We start from the raw sequence: 22,804 nt of genomic DNA on the forward strand, positions 1-22,804 counted from the left end.
ATGCGCTACGCGACGAGGACCGCATAAATAAACCCAGGTTTACGACGGCGACGTAGGGCGCGACGTAAGAGAACGAAAACGAGAGCCCGGCGTTTCTCTTCTCTTCTCTTCCATTTCCCTCGCTCATCGCGTGACGAGGAGGAGACCTTAGGGAAGCTCGTAAAGCTCGTCCTTGCGGTCATCTCGCGCGTCTTATATCCTCGTCTCTTCCGTTCTTTAACAGTAATTTCTCTAGTTCTCTTCTACCGAACGGTGTTTGCCATATCGATGCGCCATCTATCGAGTATTATATGAAATGCTGACTCTTTTATACGTTTCCGTAAAATCAATTTAGGAGACACGAGAATAAATAAACCACGGAATGTTATCAATCGGCATACATGTCAAGAAAGTATTTCCATGTATACGGTACATGAAAAAAAAAAAAAAAAAATATCTCACTTAGATTTACCACGTGTATTTTGTGTGTTCTTAGCAGGAGTTCTTAGTCCGTGGCCACTTTATACATCACCTTCACCCTCCGGCGACCCTTGCGCGTTTGTCCCTGCATCGCGCGGGTAATTCGTTTGAGTTAGGCGCGAGCCAACCAGCTACTAAAAATGTATATTTTATGTTTGCAGGCCGATATAGCTGTTCTGAATGACCGCAAGACAGCGATGCTCGCATTGAATGTCTCTACGCATCGACTGATCACCGATCTCGGTGCATCCGCGTCCTTAATCTGCACAACCCTCAAGGACGGCGTGGCGGATCTTTATAGGATATATGACGAGACCTATCAAAAGTGAGTGATCAGTTTCGCACATTACACACAACTCGTATATATATATAAAACAAAATAAACTGTTAATTTACTGTTTAGAATACAGTTTATATATATATATATATATATATATATATATATATATATATATATATATATATATATGAACTGTATTCTAAGCTGTAAATTAAAAATTGATTTTATTTTACTTTGATTGTTTTATAAACGTACAAATGATTAATTAGAAATTTATTTTCGTGAATAAAAGCCTGTTAATACAATATATGACTTGATGTAGATTTTGGGGAAATCACGCTATATTAATACGAGAAACGATTCGATAGCTTCCTTGATTAATTTGAAGTATATCTTGACTGCGGGGTTCAACGTTATATATCCCGTACAGAATAGTCGGTACTGGATCATCGACTGGCCGTTTGCCGGTCGACGTGTGACGTTAGGCAAATATTTTGAGAGGTAATGAAGCCACTAAAGCAAACAGCGGAAACCGAGAGCGGCATAGGTACCGCCAGTAAGGGCTCTTCTCGTTGGGATTTTGACCCGTGTCGCGGGATTACTAGCTTTAACGGAGATCGCGTTTAATCACGGACCTTTTCTACGTGACGGCTCCGACAGAAAAGCGAACAGGTCCGTGATTCAAAGGATCAGTGCAATATTCGATTCTCTGCGATATCCTTTTTTTTTTCCTCTCTCTTTTTTTTTTCTCAATCTTACCCATATTTTATCGGTATGAAACGTTAAATAAATTATCTTATAAATCTTTTTCAAATTATACATTTCTAATTTTAATTCACTCTGAATAATTAAATTTTAATTTTTAGAATGTAAGTATAAATTTAATTAAAAATTTTAATTTTGAAAATGTAAGTAATTTTAATTTACAAAGGTAGAGAGAGAAAGTGATCTCTAAACATTAAAATATTTAATATCGAAATTAATTTAGTCGTCAAAAATTTTCTAAAACGTTTTCACGGTCTGCAGTTTTTTTTACGTTTATTTATTTATTTACTAAATCATGAAATGTCTTGGAAAATGATACAAATTATATTTTTGCAACGATACTTTTCTTCCAGTAAGCGAAGAATAGTTAGCGCGATCATTACAACCCCCTTTTAATTTCCATATGAGCATTCGAGAGTCCCCTCTTTGATAGGGGTTTAAGGCCATTCTCAAACGGGTTTACCACTGACCCATTAGGATTTGCAGAGGTCAATCCTATCCCTACGTTTGATATGGAAAGACACTTCTATTCTTGTGGCGGGAGATGATTTCCGCGAAGAATAGTTGTCGAATCTTTCGAGTTATTCGCACAATTAATGAACAATCTACTATCTGTAAAACAAAGAGATGCTATACAAAATTTTTATGAATGTAAAAATATCTATATCTGATAAACGTATCAATTTTTCGCCTTACTGACTATTGGCGGATACGCCAATGCGGGAAAGAGGCACAACCAGTCTTCCTCGATTTATTCGTTACATTCACTAGGGACGTTCAGATTGACCTGGAATAAAGTGTTTTTATTTGCCGATAGTGCCGGAGGGGGAGGGGGCCTACTAATAATTCGGCGTCTTAATGTTTACGCAACGGCTTTACTCTCTTTCCGTTTTTTATTGTATTGACTCGAATGATTTTTCTGCACAAATTTGCTTCGCGTTCTTTATATTCACCCTTTCGAGAAGTAATGAATAATTCATATGAAATAAACGAAATAAAGAAAAAGAGATTTTTCTTTCTCTCAAAGTGTTAATAATATCTTCTAAAATATTATATTGATATTTTATGTATCTATGATGTAACGCGAAAAAATTCGCGTAATCATTATACTGTAATAGCTTTTGCAATGCGATGCAGTTTATAAATATGCGCAACGGCACATTTTCTTTTCAGATGTAATCAGCAGTTGCGCGCCTTGCAAGACGTACAGCAGTTTGGTACATGCTTGGCCGAACTCCAATCCGCTCTACAGAGGGACAAGGAATCTTTGGCGGTCTTGGACGTAGCCGTGCAAGCGGGAGCCACTCCGAGAATCACTTCCTCCGTTAGTTACTACGCCCGACTTCTGTCCGAGAAACAAGACGTCGATTGTCAGGTATTGTTCCCAATTGAAAATTAAAAATTGAATCTTTTCTGATTGATCACATTTAATCGAAAAATATAATAGTAGAATTTCGTATATATTATATTGTATAATATAGTAATCATTTTCAAAGTTATATAAGAATTTGAATTATATTCTCTTTTAATTGGCGCGAATCCTTTTTTATCGTATACTTATAATATTTCTCAATATGACAAGATTAAAGTTAGCAAACTACGAAATTCTTCCCAAATCGTTTGTCAGATATCCCCATCGCGTCGTTCTTGATTTTCAATCGGTTAGATGGCTGTTAGCAATTATTCAAGGCTGGGATGGATGGGGTAACGGTTCCCAGAGGTATCGCTTGTGTGCATAAAACCATTTCCCCGCATAGATTGGGAGAGTCGCGGGTCCCGGGGATGTAACTTAGCTAAAGGACAGCGAGATTATAATGCGGATTGTATTATATCCCGTATTTCCGATACGTCACGCTAAATCGCTTTGCAAATTGCGTTCCTCGGATTGCGCGGTACAGATTTTGCCAGAGATACCGTATCGACCTTCTCTCCTTCTTTCGATTACCATACGCGCTATTAACCAATGGAATTATAAATATCTTGCTCGAATCGTATCGAACTATCCAATTTATTATTCCGATAATGCTTTAGTTTAGAATAAGTCATGCGTATCTCTTATTTTTTCTTTTGTTTTATCGTTCGATGATAGTAAAAAATATATTTGTACATCTTTCAGTGTTAAAATCATTCAGAAAGTAAAAATTACACGTGCACGACAGTATTGTATACGCATATTGCGTTATATTGTATATACACACATATGGCGCGCGTCAAGAGATAAATCTTCGACTAGCCTGAACACGCTCGAGGTTACTCGAAGGAGGGAAAAGAAGTGAGGGGGGGGGGGCTAGGTCGGAGGGGTACGTTTGACAGATGATACTTGTCGATATCGCGTCTCCGTTAAACGCCATCACATCCCCCTATTTCCACCATATCCGTCTTTAATTTGCATATAAAGTAAATCTCTTGGCAAGCCCGTTTTACGTTGGGTTCTTTGCTTTATAAACGTAAAGGAGAATAGTTGAAGGTGCAGCGGCGAGCGGTGGTAGAGTCCGCGACCGCGATTTTCGATCGGACCCTACTCGTTTACCTTGTCAGGAAGACGTACTGCTCGGTTCTTCGCGGATATCCACGTATCCGATAGAAGCTATTCGTATTGGATGATTGCATAAGTTCGTGCCCGATTTTCATAGATGGCATTAAGTTACTGCACGGCGGAGTTCTATTGTTTTCGTGTGGTAATTGTTGCTTACACCGAATAGATGACGTTGTCTTATGTCAATTTAGCGTCAGACATTGTTCAGATAAGTCCATTTGTGCATAAGAGAAATCATTAAAAATGGAGAACGGAAAGGTGCATTTACGGCATGTAATGCTATATGAATTTCGGAAAGGCGTGAGTGTTAGGATTGCACAAAAAAAATATTCAAAGCGTTTATTTGGACCGCGCTCCTGCTCTCCGAACAGTCAAAAAGTGGTTTGGCAGATTTCAACATGGAGGATCAACCCTGCTCTGGACGGCCTTCTGGCATCGATGATGACATTGTGCATGCCTTAGTGGAAAGAAACCCAAGGATTACAACTGAGGATATTGTTGAGAGGCTGAACATCGATAATTCAACCGCTTTTCGTCATTTAAAAAAGCTCGGATACATTTCCAAGCTTGATACGTGGGTGCCGCATCTCCCGACTGAAAGGAATAAGCTGCAGGAAAACTGCAGGAGTTGCAATGGGGAAATTCTGCAGCACCCGCCATATTCTCCAGATATTGCGCCTTCAGATTTTTATCTGTTCCGGTCTTTGCAGAATAGTTTAAATGGCAAGAATCTCAATTCCGAGGAAGCTGTCGAAAACCACCTTACAAACTTTTTTCAAGAAAAACCAAGTTCTTTCTTCAAAAATGGAATCGACAAGCTTACAGATCGTTGGAAAACCATTGTAGAAAAGAATGGAGACTATATAATTGATTAATAAAAGTGTTATCTCTAAAATATAATCTATTGAAGTTTATATTTAAATCGGGCACGAACTTTTATGCAATCACCCAATATAATATTGAATATCGTAATCATAAGCACCGTATGAATGTTTATAATTAAGTATGTAATATCATTACGAGAATTACGAGAATTAAATTTAATTTTTTTCGTTGCAAGAAAATTATTGGTACGAAAGATATTATATATAATATTGCTCTATTTATAAGCCGAGGGTATTTTTGACAACCTGTATCTGACTCTGTTGTCGACGTCGACGTATCGGTTGTAGGTGCTTCGTAACAATTTCCAATTGTCCCTATGCTCATTTCGCCTGTCAAGAAGACGTACGACTCGCGACACAATACTCTCTCACCAATAATAGGAGCCTTTCCTTTCGTCTCGTTTCTTCTCCTTTCCATGTGTATCGCGTCTATATTTTAACGTATTCAAACTCCCGTCAAGGCGGTATAATCCGGAAAGTTCTTAGTCTCGCCGATCTACAGCACTCGAGGGAATAATTTCATGCACTTGACATTACGCTTCTCCTTTTTTCTCTCTCTCTCTCTCTCTCTTTGTCTCTCTCTTCTTCCATCTTTTTCTTACAACAGTTCTCTCGTCTTCCCCCTCCTTCCCCCCTTTTTCTCCAACCATCCCTGTCTCTGAGAGCCGAAGAAGAGGGAAGGCTACGATAAAGCACTCGACATTACAGTCTTTCTTTTCCTTGTAACGTTACAATTCTTTATTTCCTTGCGCTTTTTATTCCCAAGACGGCGGAGAGCGTGAGATGATAAATTATAAAATTATAAAAATATTTTATAGAAATGTGATTTTCGTATACGAGTATCGCGCGCATATATTTTCTTTTCCTGTATTATCTCAATCGTCTCGAAACTAATAGAATTGCGCGATAAGTTCGGGCCGAGACAGCTGGTTTTTTTACAAGCCGCAAAAAAATTCATAAGTTTTGATAGGTAGTAAATAAAATATTAGCCCATGTACCTACATATGTGCGAGAGCCGCTGCTGTATAGGAAGCTGGAGGAGAATATAAGTTTCGGCGCCGGGATACAGCGAGTCCGAGTTGCCGTCGAGGGTGTTGGCCATCTCAGAGCCCAGCGGCTATCCCTAGGGAACTCGGATCGTTAATCGCCCGAACGATTCCCTTTCGCGTCACGTACGGGAATGGCCCGTGGAATCAGCGTAAAAATACAAATTTAATATCAGCCGATGTATGGGGGGAGGAGGGGGGGGGGTGGAACGAGAGAGGCTGCTGTCCGGTCTGCGCTTGTAGTTCGTGTCGTCGCTAAAAATTCTCTTTTGCTACGCGAACAAGTTTATCAATCGCGCACTTTCGATCCTCTAACAGTAAATATACCTATAATAAATATATATACTATTTTGAGAAAAATATACGCTTTCAAACGAGTTTTTTTTTTTTTTTTTTTTTTTTTTTTTTTTTTTTTTTCTCCAATGCTTTAATACATATAATTATAAAAATAATTTTGCGAAATCTCGCATTTTTTCTCGTTTTTATCACCTTTCGAGGATCGGGCCGGATTTTACGTTAGCAGATAAATGAGTCGATTTTTTTGCGTGTGTGTGTGTGTGTGTTTTGCGAATATAACCGGAAATAAGAAGTTTCTTGCAGTTTTCTCGCGCGTGATTGGTCTTTCGGACCCCGGTGTGGATTCCGTCTCGACTCACTTCGTACCTACTATCTGTTATACGAGAAAGAAAGAGAGAGAAAGAGAGGAAGAATATACCGACTTATATATAGGTGAGGTTGAAGGTTGCTACTTGGTATGCGGATCGCGCTTTTCATTACCGGAGGCTCGTTCCCTCCGTCCCTCCCTCCACCGTTGCAAACAGCCTAAACCTACCCTTTCTTCTACGCAGCCACCCCTACCTCTCTCTCTCTCTCTCTCTTTCTCTCGGCTGTCTGTCTACTATTCGACCGGCTACTATTGGCATTCTCGCCAGTATTCGCGCCATGCTGTCGCTCTTTCATAGTACAAACGTATCTGGATCCAAGATGCATATTTCTCTTGCGAAAATATATAGTGATGATTTATTCTTTATTCATTTATACGTGAGAATGTGAGAGAAAGAGAAGAGAGAATCGTGCCGATAAAAAATTTGAATAGGTCTCTGAACTCGGTACGTTCGCAACGGTTATCGCAAACATGGTATGCAAATCTTCCGAAACGTTGGTTGACGTATCGCGATCAATTTAGCATCTAGCGTCTCCGCGTTATTCCACCTTACGCCTTCGTCTTTTTGCCCCCCCCCCTCTCTCTCTCTCTCTCTCCCCCTTTTCTCTCTCCGTACTCTATATAATCGTCTTATACGCTTTTCGATGCCCTCCGGTGATGCGCAAGAGTGGATTATACAATATTCGATATCGTGTCCTATCCCGGATATACCCGCACTTATCAGGACCTCGTTCAGGATCCGTTGCCGTTTCATTGTAAAGTCTGTTGGCAAGATTCTTTTTTTAAGCTACTTTTATGCTCGATAAATATTGCAGTAATTAGTTAGAGACTGCACTTTTAATACATTAATTGCATTAAGCGTATTATTAATAAAGAGCGAATAATTTTCTTATTACATCACGTGATTTATGTCGATATTCATCGAATAACTCGATTGTTAACTATCCGCGCTTCGCGATTGTCATGTTTCAGAATGACGCGGTGCTGAATGACGCGACGACGACGACGACGACGACGACGACGGAGGAGATGCGCTGCGTAAAATTTGCCGCTACTTCCGCGAGCAATCTTACGCAGGAGGGCGGATCCCTCTCCGATAGCGGGATCTCCGACGGAAGCGGAAGCGAACGGGAGCTGAGCAAGCGCGAGCACAGGTTAGCGAATCTTCGCAGAATAAGGCGTAACTTGGAGGCACAGCTCGGGCCGAGCAGCAAGGCCCTGGTCGAACTGTGGAGGAGATACGAGGACGCCGAGAGCGACCTGCGCAATTTGCAAGAGCAGTGCAGGGAGCTCGTTGTACGCACGGCGGCGGCGAACATGGATACGCGTGCCACCAAGCGTACGGCAGCCAATCAGATTCATTATCCTGCGGAGTAAGTACGATTATTGTCGTCGATTTTTATCATATTCCGGTGCAGGGTATTGTGGACCGTTATAAGAAAAATATCGCGTTCGTTTTGGTTTACTAAGAGCCGCAACGGGGATTCGTTTACCTTGCAATAATTGTCTCTTAAAGTCTCTTAAATCCTGACGAATATTTAGATAAGGCCAGATATTTATTAGGTGTACAAATAAGTTTCCGCCGTTTGACAAAAGTTGGCGCCACCAGTAAGTTATGGTTAAAATTGTCAGATGTAAAACGTCCTTATCGTAAGATTGGACATCATCATAACCGTCAATAACATAACCTTAAAATATTAGTGATTTTTTATCAGTATAATATATTCTTTTGTGTGCGAAAATGTCGAGTTTTGAGCCGAATAAGCGTCATTTGCGGCAACTTTTGATTTACTTCTTCAATTTGAAGAAATCTGCAGCTGAGGCGTATCGATTGCTTGTAGAAGCATATGGTGAGGCTGCCTTAAGTGAGAGAAGTTGTCGTGAGTGGTTTCAAAAAAAAAGTTTAAGAACGGTGAATTTGACATCGAAGACAAAGAACGTAGCGGAAGGCCGAAAGTGTATGAAGACGCGGAATTGGAAGCATTATTGGATCAAGATTCGTGCCAAACGCAAGAAGAACTTGCACTTACATTGGGAGTGACTCAAAACATTAAGTTGCGTTCTTTCACAATAAATGCCCAATTTTTGATAAAAAACGGCGGAAACTTATTTGTACACCTAATAGATAAGGCTCGAGATCGAAAGATCTCTTTTATAACGGTTCGATGCTTCAAAATTGTTTTCATCCTCATCCGAGAGTATAAAGATTCTTACGCGTGAAAAGCGTAAATGGCATTGCGTTAAGGATCTAATATAATTAATATTGCATTATTTACGATGTTATTTACGTTTATTTGAATGAGACACGATCGAATCGAATCGGATAAACGAGCAAGTGCTCGCCCAAATTTATCAAAGTACAATATTTGAGAATGAGACTTGGTTCACACGGGATTAAGAAACGCCTTCTTCTCGCTCGCATTCCATTTGCATAACGTCGAAATGGGAAGTGAAGAATGAAGGCGACTATTTAGATGTGGGGACGCGCGCGAGGTCGTTGGTCCATAGCGCTAGACATTAGACGGCTACTCATTTGAATATAAGAACTTTTCCGAGCGAGAGACGACTGTGCATCTCGTCTCTTATGATTACATTACACATCTTACGTTAAAACATAAAGGAAAATTTAGACGATAAAGCGAATTGCAGTTCTCTTTATAAGCTGCGCCGTTTTCCGTAATTTTTTGCATTCTTTCAGACTCCTAACATTCTGCAATATTATTATGCCGGAAAAATACGCGTTATATCATAGCCAGCATTAACGTTGATTAAGAAAACGACGATAATGATTATTATCCGAGTGATTCGAAAGTGAATTAAATAACGCATTAGCCACGCCGCGCGAAAACCCAGTAGAGAGCATGGAATTTTTTCCCCTCATTCAACAAATACAATTTTATGCCGTTGTTTCGTCGACTCAATTACTTGAGATTCCAATTATCACCGCGAATATCTTATTTAAGTTTGTTTTAAAGATGTTTTTATAGCCACCTTCAATCACCGCTCGGTGATGGCGAGATGAGATTTAGTCTTCGCAGGCATCGTGAAGCATCTGCCACGCCGAGTCATAAAAAAAACCGGTATAAAAACCCTGCGCCATTTTCCGCAATCGATGATTTTCTCCACGTTCTGTTTCTTCTTTTTCACCTCACCTCGTAAAATGTGTAAACAGTTAGATTTTAACGGCAACGCGATGTTTTAAGTCTTTCTTCGTCTTGCCGTCTGCTCAAATTAAAGCGCAGAGATGGAGGCGAATATTAGCGCAGAAAAGTTAAATAATCGTGCATTTATGTGTAATAATGTTAATGAAGAAGCAGGATAACAACACTAGATATATAATTGCAAGCGCAATCTCGCAACTTCCAAGTTACGTGCATCTCCAAATTGATTTTCCGGCCAACTTTGCTATTAACGGTTTACTCCTTATTATCATGACCCGTGGGACGGCATAAATTAATTTCTCGCAGTTGCAGAGCAAACTCGTTCAAGTTTCTCCTCTAAAGTAATCGACTATATCGACTATGACTATCACATTAACACATTATTCAACGAAACAAGATTTATATCAAAGTGTCATACGTATAATTAAATAAAATTACGATTCAAGATTGAAAAATTCAGAAAAGGAACAAGTAAGTAAGTAAGTTATGGTATATGTTATAATATATAAAAGAGCACGAAAAAATTTCTTACGAGTTATAAATAAAATAATAATATGAATAAAATGATAATAAATAAAATTTAAACTATTACAAAAATAACAATCCAAATATAGGCTCGCAAGGTAATAAAACTCATGAAAGAGAAAAACGCGACAAGTAAGTTATGATATATTAAATAAAATTAATAATATACAATATATGATATGTTATTACAGTATACATATATCGAGATGCGGAAAAGTATTGTACGTTGTGATATAAATAAAAAAGTAATGATAATAAAATAATAAATGATTAATAATAATCCAAAATAATATAAAAATAATAATTTAAATAAAAACAAGACAACAAATATTTCATTATCACGTATTGTACTTTGCGGCGTTGAACATACGAGTCCCGCCATCGTATCGACCATTCAAATATTTGGTTTTCTTGTTTTTCTATTTTCTAGCAAGCGCAAGAAAGCATGTGATCATGATGCCGATATGCTCAAAAGCGACGCGGAATCTGCGTCAATCACGAAGGACTATGCTGAGGACGTTGCTAAGGGCGACAACCCCGATAGCGAGCCTATTATTCCTCGGAGCTGGATCTGGCGAATCTTCAAGTGTTCAAAGTGCTGCTGTTTCGTCCTTGTCTGCCTGCAGGTTGTCCTGATGTGCGTCGAATACTTTTTGAAGCCGAACTGTTGCGAGACTACGCTATCTACGCTCTTGTCCCCCACTTGGTCTCGCGATCATCCCAAAGGACTGCCGCCCGTATGAGCGAATATACGAAAGGTGGTATATATGCGCGTGATATACGCGTAATCGAAAAAAATATCGACGCCACGGATCAATTTTTTTTTTTTTTTAATGGATAATAAATATAATATCCATTCCGATACGCGCGCGGTATCGTTAATTGGAGCGATTAAGTCCGCGGTGTAAAGTTGTTTGTGATTTTTTTTTTTTTTTTTTTTCCGCAAGCTCTATCGACGTATTATTAGATTTTAAATGCCTGAATTCGGCGACGCATTCGAGAGACGATACATGTGTCATGCTCAACGACTGATTACTCCACTGCCTGGCGTGATATTTTTATTTATTTTTATTCCACTATCGAATTATATACGCGAAATTTTTTACCGATATATATATAAAAAGATCACAACTTCTGCTCACAAGTTATGACGTATAAGCTATTAAAAATATTTGGTCAAACTACGTAATATAGGAAAACGAAGAGTACATTTCATAGAAGAAGTGATATTTTTTTCGCGGTTAAGCAACTGATTAAATTTTGCACGAAGATAATGTGGTCGCGAATCTCTCGAATGTCGTAATTGAGAATATCCAGAGATATGCTGCTTCTGAAGGATATATTTTAGTATCTGTACACAAGAATGAGACGACATAAATTCATGCATACCGGTGCATGATTTTTTTTCTCATCGTTCTGAATTGCGCGAGTCAGCAGTTTATGTTATTGTTGAAATATTTATTTATATATGTACATATATATACAGATCATATATTATATATACAATATTTTATCCACTATATATTATTCTTCGAAGGGAAGATAATATACAAGTCTTCTCGTTGAAGAAGAGATAATAAATCGATGGCGTAATATGGACTTTATAAGAGTTTTGAAAGGGAGAGTTCGTTTACATTGAATTTCACCGGGGGAATGGTACTTGGATTTCAGATTAAGCTTCCTATTTGTTTCAAACATTCTCCCGACATTACCGCCTCTAGCGGTTTTCGTTTGTGACAACGAATTTTAACACATTTCTTTTAATTCGATATATATCACAAAAACTGTACGAAATATCTAATACTTCAAAGAGGATGCTATATTAGATACTATTAATGTCCAAAAAAAAAAAAAACAGCTTGTGCATACAAATTTCTTGTGGGACACGTGCACGATAATTGATACTGTATATACCGATTTCAGATAGAAAGTGGAATTTCCATTCCGACAAGCTATTTCTCATGCATTGCGAGTAATAAATATTACTTACAATTAGCACATTAATAATTTGGATGCGTGTGCATATAATATATACAGTTTAGCATCTATTGCATGCGCGTTTATAGCATTCCTGAAATATTTTGCACCTCTCTTCCATTTTAGTTTGTTTCATTTTTATATCATCAGCGAATAATAATATACAATTTGCTGACGATATCTTGACGTCATATATACATATAATTGGACAGTATGTATTTTGTTTTTCGACATGATCGAAAATTTTAGATTGTGATATATTTTAACAGTCATTTTCTCGTATATGAGCTTTTCACGAGAGAGACATATATACGCGCGTTTAAGATTATAAACGATTCATTAACATAAAGATTAGCGAGAGCTCGTAAAAAATAATCGTAAAAAGATTTATTGATTTTCTTTAATAACGGGGGTGTGTCTTTGATATTTGAAGGCACTTTGATTGAGCAAATAAAAAAAGATATCTGTATGTAAATAGATTTAAAGAGAACGACTTGTATGCTAAGAGGCGAAAAAATTATTTTCCCGCGAAAAGAGAAATAATTTTTGCAAGACATTTTTGAAAAGATATCGAAAGAATTTTTGATATAGAATGATGTGTACGAGGACATAATTTGTGGAGATCTATTTTGTAAAGTCTTTTTGAGAGAGAAGGAAAATGATGTAAGAGCGAATGATTCGGTTTATACATATATTGTATATGCCGAAAGTAATAAGCCATTCTGAACTTATACACATACATACGCGATGCCAAGTAACGAGGGACGCCTTAGTGCCCCAGTTTTATCGCAAATTTACAATTTGCCTAATGCTTACTATGTAAGCGTATTACACGTAACGATCCCGATCTATATACCTGTGCAGATCTTAAGATCCTCATAAGAGAGAGGCGATTATCTTCGGTAAGTCCGTCTTGATATTTTACGGACTACATAGAGATAGAGAGAGAGAGAGAGAGAGAGAGCGAACACAACAATTGCAACTATATAAAGTAATAGTGAATTGATATCGCGCGTGTTTCAAAAAAAATTTTTAAACAATATCGTGATAAAAAAAAAATAATAACAAACGTGTATCTTTCTTTATGAAATAGAATTATAAACATTTGCCAAGTATCAAATCACCGTTACTTTGCTAGCTAGATACTTTGCGAGTTCTCATTATTATTGACAAAGGATGGTCTAACACGTCGATTTATATTTTATATGAACGGTATGTGATCGCCAACAATTATGGTATGAATATTCGTTGAGCAAAGTTTTATCACGATTGTTTTTACATAGAAATCGAGGTATTCACGGTTATATTATTATGCTTAGACTCGATTTGATAGAGAGTTGCATTAATTAGAGATATTGTACTATTCAGTATCGATATCTCTTTGACGAGAAATTCACACAGTAATATATAATAAAACGAGTGTGTTTTTCATATTCTCGAGAGAGAGAAAGAGAGAGATGCAGTACAAACATCGCATCAATAATATAGCAGAAGTTTTACATATTTTATTTTAAAGAGTATAACGTGCTCTTTAAGAGACATATTAGAGAAAGAGAGAGTTGGGGCAGGATAATAAGAACAGCCTTTGTACATCTCTCCTGACGTGTCGCAATAAATCGCAAATAATAGCGATTATCTCGATTAACGAGCGTTAGATGAATTGCGAAATGATGTGCGAGAGAAGTTAGATTCGCGAGAAACAGAATGAGTTGATCCGAATACTTGTTTTTGTTTTTAACATGGACGTGTGTAAGGTAAATTTACAAGAGAAAATAAGGTTTTTTTTTTCTTTTTTCTTTTCTTTTTAATTGTAATGAAAGTGGAGATGGAGTCTTCTTTCGATTATAGTCTTCTATCTTGACTATCGTCCTCGTTGTAATAATAGACGTTGATTTTTATCAAGACCGTAATTCAATACAAATACAATTGCGCGATGTTTTAACGAAATTGTAGTTCGAATAGGAGTTCTTCTTTTTCATTCTTATATCATAGTCGAAAATCTATTGTAGTTAGACACTAGCAATCTGCGAGATAGTTCCTGTGGCCTAATTTGTACGGGAATATATCTTATACCCGTATTCATAGTCCGTCCTTGAGGAATAAGGATTCCTTGTTCCTCGTTCCACGTTTCATAAACTTTCCTTGACCGAACAAGGAATCTTATTGGCTCCCTTATCTCAAGGAAAGTCACGAGCTTCCTTGAGGAGTGATGCGACCTTTTTAGCAGACGATACGCAGAATATAACCAAATATAACCTCCAAAAGTTAGTTTCGTTACATTTGTGGTTTTGTGGTTATTTATTGTCGCGCTCTCAAACTGAAAGTGTATAAAGGAAAAAGGGATAATGGACAATGAATTTTTAAATGATTCTGACGGTGGATTTGAAGACGAAAATCCAGAGAATCGGATTCTGTGGCGGATTCCGAAAAGATACATTCGCGATTGGGAAAATCCCGTGGAATTTTTTGAAGATACGAAAAAGTTTTCATATGTTATATATGAAATTAGTTGCAGGCAGCATAAAACGGTGCTGCCTCCAATCGGTCACTAAAAATCCCTAAAATATTCCTTCCTTCTGAAAGGGAGACTCGAGGTCCATCTATGAAATAAGGTGGCCTTGCAGATTCAAGGAATCCTTCATGGAGGCTTCCTCCGTCCTTAAAATAAGGAAGGACTATGGATACGGGTATTAGTTGCGCTATTTCCTACGAATCTCGATTAATAATTCAGCGGCGCGAGAGAGTAACTGATTTTTAACGTGTGAGATCGTCCAATTATTTTTTTTTTTCAGACTTACTTAAAAGACGTAGAGTCCACGTAAAACGTTACTCTTTTCTTTTAGCAAAATCAATTTGCAACATGCATACGAAAAACGAATAGCTATCGAGGATAAGAATTTATTGAATAATCATAATTATTCAATAATAAAGTACATATACGTACACCTTATGAGAGATTTGTCGTAAGAAAGAATGACGATTAGTTGCTCTTTGTTAGAAGAGATTAATGACTGCTTAATGGCATCGAATTTTGTAAGATATATTAATATAACAATACAATCGTCGTCCCTCCCCCCCCCCGCCCACCCCGTTATCGCAACGAAATTGCTTGAAAAAGAAAAATCGAAAAAAAATAGAGTCTCTGACTTGACAAGAATATAAGACTTCGATAATCAAGTGTAAGTTTGCACTTTAAAAACATAGCGATTTAATATGAAAACTTACACACACAAATAACATTTATACGATTGTAGTAATTGAATATCGCACACTTTTTTTTTCTTTTTACCTTTATTAGTTAATTTGATCTTTTTTTTATACAATGTGTGTTATATTTAAAATGCTATTGCAGCTGTTTTCATGCAATCTAATTGCTGCAAATTTCTAATGAAAATTAAATAGTATTAGATGGAAGATATTTCTTTTTAGAACAGGGCACAAGAAAATAATAAAGATTCAAAGATAAAATTAAAGCGGTTTTTTTGATCGTAACAATAACTTGTTTAGGCATTTCAAACGTATCTAATTTTCGTATCACGAACGGCGACATGATTTTATCTGCCTTTATGTACGCTATGAATGATAACAATATGTATAAAGTACCTGAAAAATCAAAACGTTACTTATATTATTGTCTGTTTTATGTTATTTTACATGCACGCGGTTGAAGGAATACTCGATAATATTGTAACGATCGTATCACGCTTATCATTGAATATTATATGGGTTATATTAGGTGTACTTTGCATGTGCCTTTTTCATTATTATCAAAGGGAGCCGTATATAGTTATTGCGACGCTCCACGAAAAAAAAAAAAAATAAAAATAAAGATTAAGAAATATTCAGTTCGATAAGTGCGAACAATGTATTATGATATCCAGTATCTTCGACGACCATCGTTTAACTTACGGAAATCATTGTGATAGTGCACGAATTGATAATATATTTTTAAAATACAATATTTTCGTGTTTTATCCGAATTTGTTTAGAAACAATTTTTCGCATTAATCAAGAGAGAAATTATTGGAAACCTTTTTAATAAATTAATGATAAAATTTTAGCGATGCGTATCACGAGTTTTTGCTAAGAAATTAAACGACGGTCTTAAAAACCGCTAAAATTAGCGATAATATTAGCGATAGTATACTTAATAAAAATAGATGTGTATGTGTGTGTGTGTGTGTAGCAACGCTTCTAATTGAGACACGCGAGTCGGACATAATTTTTAATAATCTTCTATTAGAATTAGAAGAACAGGGTATAATGAAAACGATAAAGAGAGTTTAATATAGTATTTAGATTATGCGTGTTTAAAGCTCAAATAGAAGCGATGAATACAAATTTATTATAAAGTAGTAATTATTCATAAACTATCTAATAATTAGTTTATTAATTTCTTCTTTCCAAGATTTTATTAATTTGCTTTTAATTTCACGACTAAAATTTCATTAATAATTAACGCAATTTTACTTTGTTAAAAATATCATTAAGTATCAAAAATATTTTTTTAGTGTAACAAAATTTTCTTGGTTTTAAATAATATGTATATTTTCCTCATTTCTTTCATGAAAATTTTTTTATGTTTTTGACATTTTCAAAATAAAAATTGAAATCATTTTCATTTCAACACATAGAACATTTCTACATTTATATAAATCTCGATAAAATCATTAAATTGTTTCGCTCAGCTTACCGTGCAATTACTCTTGCGGTGCACTCGTCTACTTTCGGATTTCTATTACACACTTTTGTTACAATTTATGATATCAACGAATGATATCACTGTACGATTGTAAAGGATATATATATATATATATATCCTTATTGATAATATACTTCAAGATTTCAAATATTATACTATACACTTTAGACATCTCGAATAAATTTTGGATTTTTATTCATAGGCGTTTTTTTTTATACTCCATACCCTTAATCCTACGCGGAGATGACGAGCAAGGCCTTTATTATGGCATTTATATATAATAGAAGAAGCGCATTTTTTGTGCGCGAATGTTTGAAAATAATACATGTCGCCAATCCTGACAACAATTTGCGATATTGCGGCGTATTGCCGAAAGTTCAATGATACGAGAGGCAAGCAACGCCAAGTATATCCGCGATAATAATGCGACTGCAATTGATACAGAGGTACGATGATTGCCGTGTTCCTACGTCCGTTTGCGGCGGCCTTAGTGAAGTCGGCGCCAAGGTAGGGATATTAGAGGTTAAAGGGCACTCTCGCCATGTTATTACGACTCACACCTGTACCCACAGGTAGGCCAGAGCCAAACAATTTTTCTCCTTAAGAGAATCTACTTAATGGCACGACGACGTTCACTCTCCGTACTCTCTCCCTTCCCAACAATAAAAAAAAAGTCAAAGTTGTAAATAAATTATTATTGCCGCTCGAAAGAAACGAATGTCGCGCTCTCGTGAATATAGCCTGCTCGATTTATCGATTCGAAACAATACTTGGTAAAATAATAGAAAAAATTATGGTAATTATTATGACATTACATTTAATAATATTATTGTGTTATTTTTGAATAATAAATTGATAATAATATTGGATGATTGCATAAGTTCGTGCCCGATTTTCATAGATGGCATTAAGTTACTGCACGGCGGAGTTCTATTGTTTTCGTGTGGTAATTGTTGCTTACACCGAATAGATGACGTTGTCTTATGTCGATTTAGCGTCAGACATTGTTCAGATAAGTCCATTTGTGCATAAGAGAAATCATTAAAAATGGAGAACGAAAAGGTGCATTTGCGGCATGTAATGCTATATGAATTTCGGAAAGGCGTGAGTGTTGGGATTGCACAAAAAAATATTCAAAGCGTTTATTTGGACCGCGCTCCTGCTCTCCGAACAGTCAAAAAGTGGTTTGGCAGATTTCGAAATGGTGATTTCAACATGAAGGATCAACCCCGCTCTGGACGGCCTTCTGGCATTGATGATGACATTGTGCATGCCTTAGTGGAAAGAAACCCAAGGATTACAACTGAGGATATTGCTGAGAGGCTGAACATCGATAATTCAACCGCTTTTCGTCATTTAAAAAAGCTTGGATACATTTCCAAGCTTGATACGTGGGTGCCGCATCTTCCACCACGACAATGCTAGGCCACATGTCGCTCAACAGACGCTGCGAAAACTGCAGGAGTTGCAATGGGAAATTCTGCAGCACCCGCCATATTCTCCAGATATTCCGCCTTCAGATTTTTATCTGTTCCGGTCTTTGCAGAATAGTTTAAACGGCAAGAATCTCAATTCCGAGGAAGCTGTCGAAAACCAACAACAAACTTTTTTCAAGAAAAACCGAATTCTTTCTTCAAAAATGGAATCGACAAGCTTATAGATCGTTGGAAAACCATTGTAGAAAAGAATGGAGACTATATAATTGATTAATAAAAGTGTTATCTCTAAAATATAATCTATTGAAGTTTATATTTAAATCGGGCACGAACTTATGCAATCACCCAATATTATTGGACCAATTTTTTTCACAAAGAAATAAGAAAAGATTGTTACATCTTTGAAGAGGAGCAAAGAAATAATCTTTCTTATTATATTATTACGCTTTTACGACAACAATAATCGATAGCATTGATGCGAATATTGTTCAATTGGCAAATTCAAGTTGTAGCTTTAACCATTTCACGAACCCTAACGACAAACCCAGCGAGGACTGAATTATTTTTTACGGAAAAGAGAGCAAACGGGGCCGCATCCTACTGCCTTTCTACGACTCCTACGGGATTTATCTCCGTTCCTTCTTAACTTTCGTTTGTTTCCTCTCTATCGTCTTGCGCACACACAGCCCCCTTACTTCAACTCGGCTTACTTAAGCAAGGCCTCCACTCCACCCATCGACCGGAGGAGTCACCTTGGCTGGCAAGGGTTAAGAAGCTGGGCGAGCTGTAAATTACCAAGAGGGCATTTTGATTAAATTTTTTACGGTAGTAGACCGGTTACAACTCGAGGGGCTGATGGTAACTCTAGCTGATTTAATGTATACGTTACAGGCGTCGTCGCTTGCTTTTATTTACCACTCGCGCGCGGCGAATCTCTGATTAGAAGTAATAATTTCGAAACCCTCTAAGAAAAAGTAACACAATTGTCGTGCGACACAATTTGTCGACGGTCGAAAATTAAAAAAAAAAAAAAAAACCGGCAGCGGACATAAAAAGGTATTAAATTCTTTTGCTTAATCAATTATTACGGTGATAATGTATGTATTATCAAAAAAACGCTGCGTGTCAGTGAGATTCGAAGTGGCGTATATAATATGAAATAATTAGTTATGCGTCTTAAATCTTGGATCGATCGTGCGAATGAATGGTAAAGTTCGTATACGAAACCTCCCCTCCCTCGCCGTCGTTTATGAAACGCGTCCACTAAGGGGCGCGTTTTACTTGAGTTGCGAGAGGGCGGCGAAGTGACTCAACAAGTGTTACGCCAAAGCGAGCGTGCGTCTCTAATACGGTTTCGTCGATCCGCTTTTGTCTTGTCCCGCAGCGTGGTCAACATTTCTCTTACGCGTAAAGAAGAGGGGGGGAAAGAACCGAAGATTAATTTTTTCGATACTAATTTTTTTCATCATGAAATATCTCGCCTAAAACTCGAATCCATAATATCCAAACGAATGACATTTATACATATTTTGTTAGCGCATTCCACTACCCCTGACAAGTTTATCTATATCGTCTCATTAATTCGTTCCCTGACGCCTATGAATACTTGAATTATACAAATTAGATTGAGACATGAGAATACGATACGATATGGGATGATTCTCGGTGATACCAACGAGAACCAAGCGAGAATTCAATGGAGCCGCGGAGAGGGATGCAAACACAGAGGAAGGAAACAACAACAACAACCTGCGAAAGAGAGGAGACAACGTACTCGAGCGGGCGCGCGCGCGCGCGCGCGCACACGTGGTCGCGAGAGGGTGAAGCGGGTGGTCGTCTGTAGGGTGATGAGAGGGGAGGAAAGAGGGTACCGACGAGGAGAGGGAATGGAGGCGGGAGGTGTCACGTGGGCGCGAGTAGGCCGAAGGCTCCGCCTTCGTCAAGTAACTCGGAATACGGCGCGTCATTCATGGCCGAGCTAAAGGCTGCGCCACTGTTCGGGTCCGTCCGGCTGCAGCGGCTCGCCAGAGGATACGCTACTACGGCGCGGACACCTGTCTCCCCCGCAGCATCCGCCGTCGCGTCGCCGCCGCCGCCGCCGCCGCCGCCGTCGTCGCGTTCTCCGTCGTCGCGTCACCGCCGTACTCAGTGTCACCAGCTGTCACGCCGCGACTCGCCGCATGGTGCTCGCGCAGCGTCCACGAAAGTACCGCATAACGCGCGATTAAAGGACCGATGGTCAATGGTGCGGTGGTCGAAAGATCCGCGGCACGAATCGAAAAGCCCTCCCGTTCGTCGACGGGAGAAGGCCGCCGGCGGCCTATCCCGGATCGCGGCGCGGGTGGAACGGGCGCGGGTGAGGGTGCGAGGGTGACACGCGGCACGCGCACAGTGTTTAAGTGGGTATTAACGTTTGAGTGAATTGTATCGAAAAGAGAGAGCGAGAGAGAGAGAGAGAGGGAAGAAAAGAGTGCGCGATCGACCGAGACGACGGAGATACCATCGACATTCGTGGTGGAAGGGTGGCGGATGCACCGCGGAGGCGCAAGTGCCGGAGGCGCAGCCGGGGGTGGTATCGTCGGTGGTGCCGGCGGAAGTCACCGTTCCCTCGAGTTGGAGCACCCGTCGGCGATGCCGGGCGCACCTGGTTTCCATTGGGGGGCCATGCTCGCGGGTCATCACGCGGCCGCTGCCGCGGGTATGATGCAGCCCCCCATGTCGGCCGGTGGCGGCGAGTACGTGCCTGCCGCGGCGCATCATGGGCCCGCTCATCCCGCTATGCCCATGGACTTGCACGTCCATCAGGGATTCCCCTATTTCCCTACCAGGTTAGTTAGTACCGGAACGCGCGCGCGTCTCGGAATGAAAAGAGCGACTTCCCGAGATATGGTACATGTCCCCTTTTTCCCCTCTCAATTTCCTTTATCTTTCGTAATCTCGATGATTTTAGTAGAATAGAATGTATACGATGCTATAACTTTAATAATTTACACGATATCGTCGGGTTTAATTTTTTTCTATCTTTAAATATATTCGCGAATTATTTGCGCGATACCGATCAAACTTTAATAAAGCTCCGATAAGAAAGAATTTTATTTCCTTTAAATATTAGGTGTACAACTTTGCTCCCGCGGTTTTTTTTTCCCGAAATTCGAGACTTTATTGTAAAAAACTGGTTATACATTTATGATTCAAAGTATTGTCCACACCCAATGATCGTGCCAATTCTCTTTGACTTTGACTCGAGTCTTCATTAAGTAATGCCTCCAATTCTGCATCTTCGAAAACCTTCTCTCTTCCACCGCTATGACGGTGTTCGACGTGAAAATCACCGTTCTTGAAGCGTTGAAACCACTCGCGACACGTTCTTTCGCTAATAGCGGCTAGCACCATAAGTTATTTGAGAGCATTCGATGAGCCTCAGCCGCAGATTTCTTCATATTGAAGCAGAAAATTAAAACCTCCCGCGAATGACGAGAATTTGGCTCGTAAACTGACATTTTCAATCGAGAATAACTTTATGATGCAGACACAAATCGACTAATGTTTCTATGGGGTTATGTTGACAGATGCCCAAGTTTATCGCACGACGTCTATGATCTATTTATCTCGACCACTACTTAGCGCTAAAGCCATCTATAGGAAAACGGCGGAAGCAAAGTTGTACACCTAATATATGACATTGTATTTGCACTCTGATGCAGTCGAGAGTAGCCTTCGGAGACTGAAAAGAAGGACGAGAACTTTATTACGGGAAGCCTGTAATGTCCGTTGCATCTATCGTCCAGTCTAGATGCATCGGCAAATGAAGAGGTCGCTCGTCTTAGCCTCTCAGATATTTGCCTAGTAAATATTTCTTCGCTGGGCAAGTACTCCCATGTTTACCCACTTTAAGCAAATACTTGGAAAAGTACTAGATATTTTTTAATCTAATCTACATATATATATATATATGTAAAGTATTCTGTTAATATCTCTCTCGGTTGAGACACGTCCGGTACACGTTTCGTTGTGATTATAATTTGCAAAATTTAAATAATCTAACATCTAACGTAAAGACGTGATAATCCGTTGATGAGAATTTTAATAATTACTTTCGATAAAAATTATGTAATATGTGCACATATATTGTATATGTATATAAAAAATGCCAATCTAACGCGTCGAGATTAATGATATCGAGAAACCTCTCATTTCGCAAAACACGCTAATGTCATTCGCCTCCTATAATACGGATACACATACGCTTTCCATCGTCCACCGTAATTATTAACACTCTCCATATACCCATATCCCGCGATATATAATCACTCGGAGGAGAGCAACGCGTAACAACAGTATCTTGTAATTACACTCTTCGCGTGCGCTT

General features: G+C 38.6%; 3 protein-coding genes across 4 annotated transcripts in view; 2 read left to right on the forward strand and 1 right to left on the reverse strand.

Annotated features, from left to right (window-relative positions):
* Nucleotides 1-17,100, forward strand: part of LOC138933889 (klarsicht protein) — a 46,950-nt gene extending 29,850 nt beyond the window's left edge. For both annotated transcript variants that reach the window (XM_070297042.1, XM_070297043.1), the window contains 4 exons: nucleotides 621-784; nucleotides 2,678-2,879; nucleotides 7,607-8,007; nucleotides 10,751-17,100. In XM_070297042.1, coding sequence (XP_070153143.1) covers nucleotides 621-784; nucleotides 2,678-2,879; nucleotides 7,607-8,007; nucleotides 10,751-11,063 — 1,080 coding nt within the window. In that variant the 3' untranslated portion in view covers nucleotides 11,064-17,100. The remainder of the gene's footprint in view (nucleotides 1-620; nucleotides 785-2,677; nucleotides 2,880-7,606; nucleotides 8,008-10,750) is intronic.
* The window catches only part of Cog1 (conserved oligomeric Golgi complex subunit 1), a 79,340-nt gene that overhangs the window by 34,353 nt on the left and 22,183 nt on the right, over nucleotides 1-22,804 (reverse strand). The window lies entirely within an intron of this gene.
* LOC138934113 (protein trachealess-like) overlaps nucleotides 20,543-22,804 on the forward strand; it is an 87,080-nt gene continuing 84,818 nt past the window's right edge. Inside the window, 1 exon segment of the mRNA XM_070297549.1 lies at nucleotides 20,543-21,263. Coding sequence (XP_070153650.1) covers nucleotides 20,965-21,263 — 299 coding nt within the window. The 5' untranslated portion in view covers nucleotides 20,543-20,964.

Source organism: Polyergus mexicanus, unplaced genomic scaffold (genome assembly GCF_030449975.1).
Source record: "Polyergus mexicanus isolate NDT 795.1 unplaced genomic scaffold, iyPolMexi1.0 SCAF_6, whole genome shotgun sequence".
Lineage (NCBI taxonomy): Eukaryota > Metazoa > Arthropoda > Insecta > Hymenoptera > Formicidae > Polyergus > Polyergus mexicanus.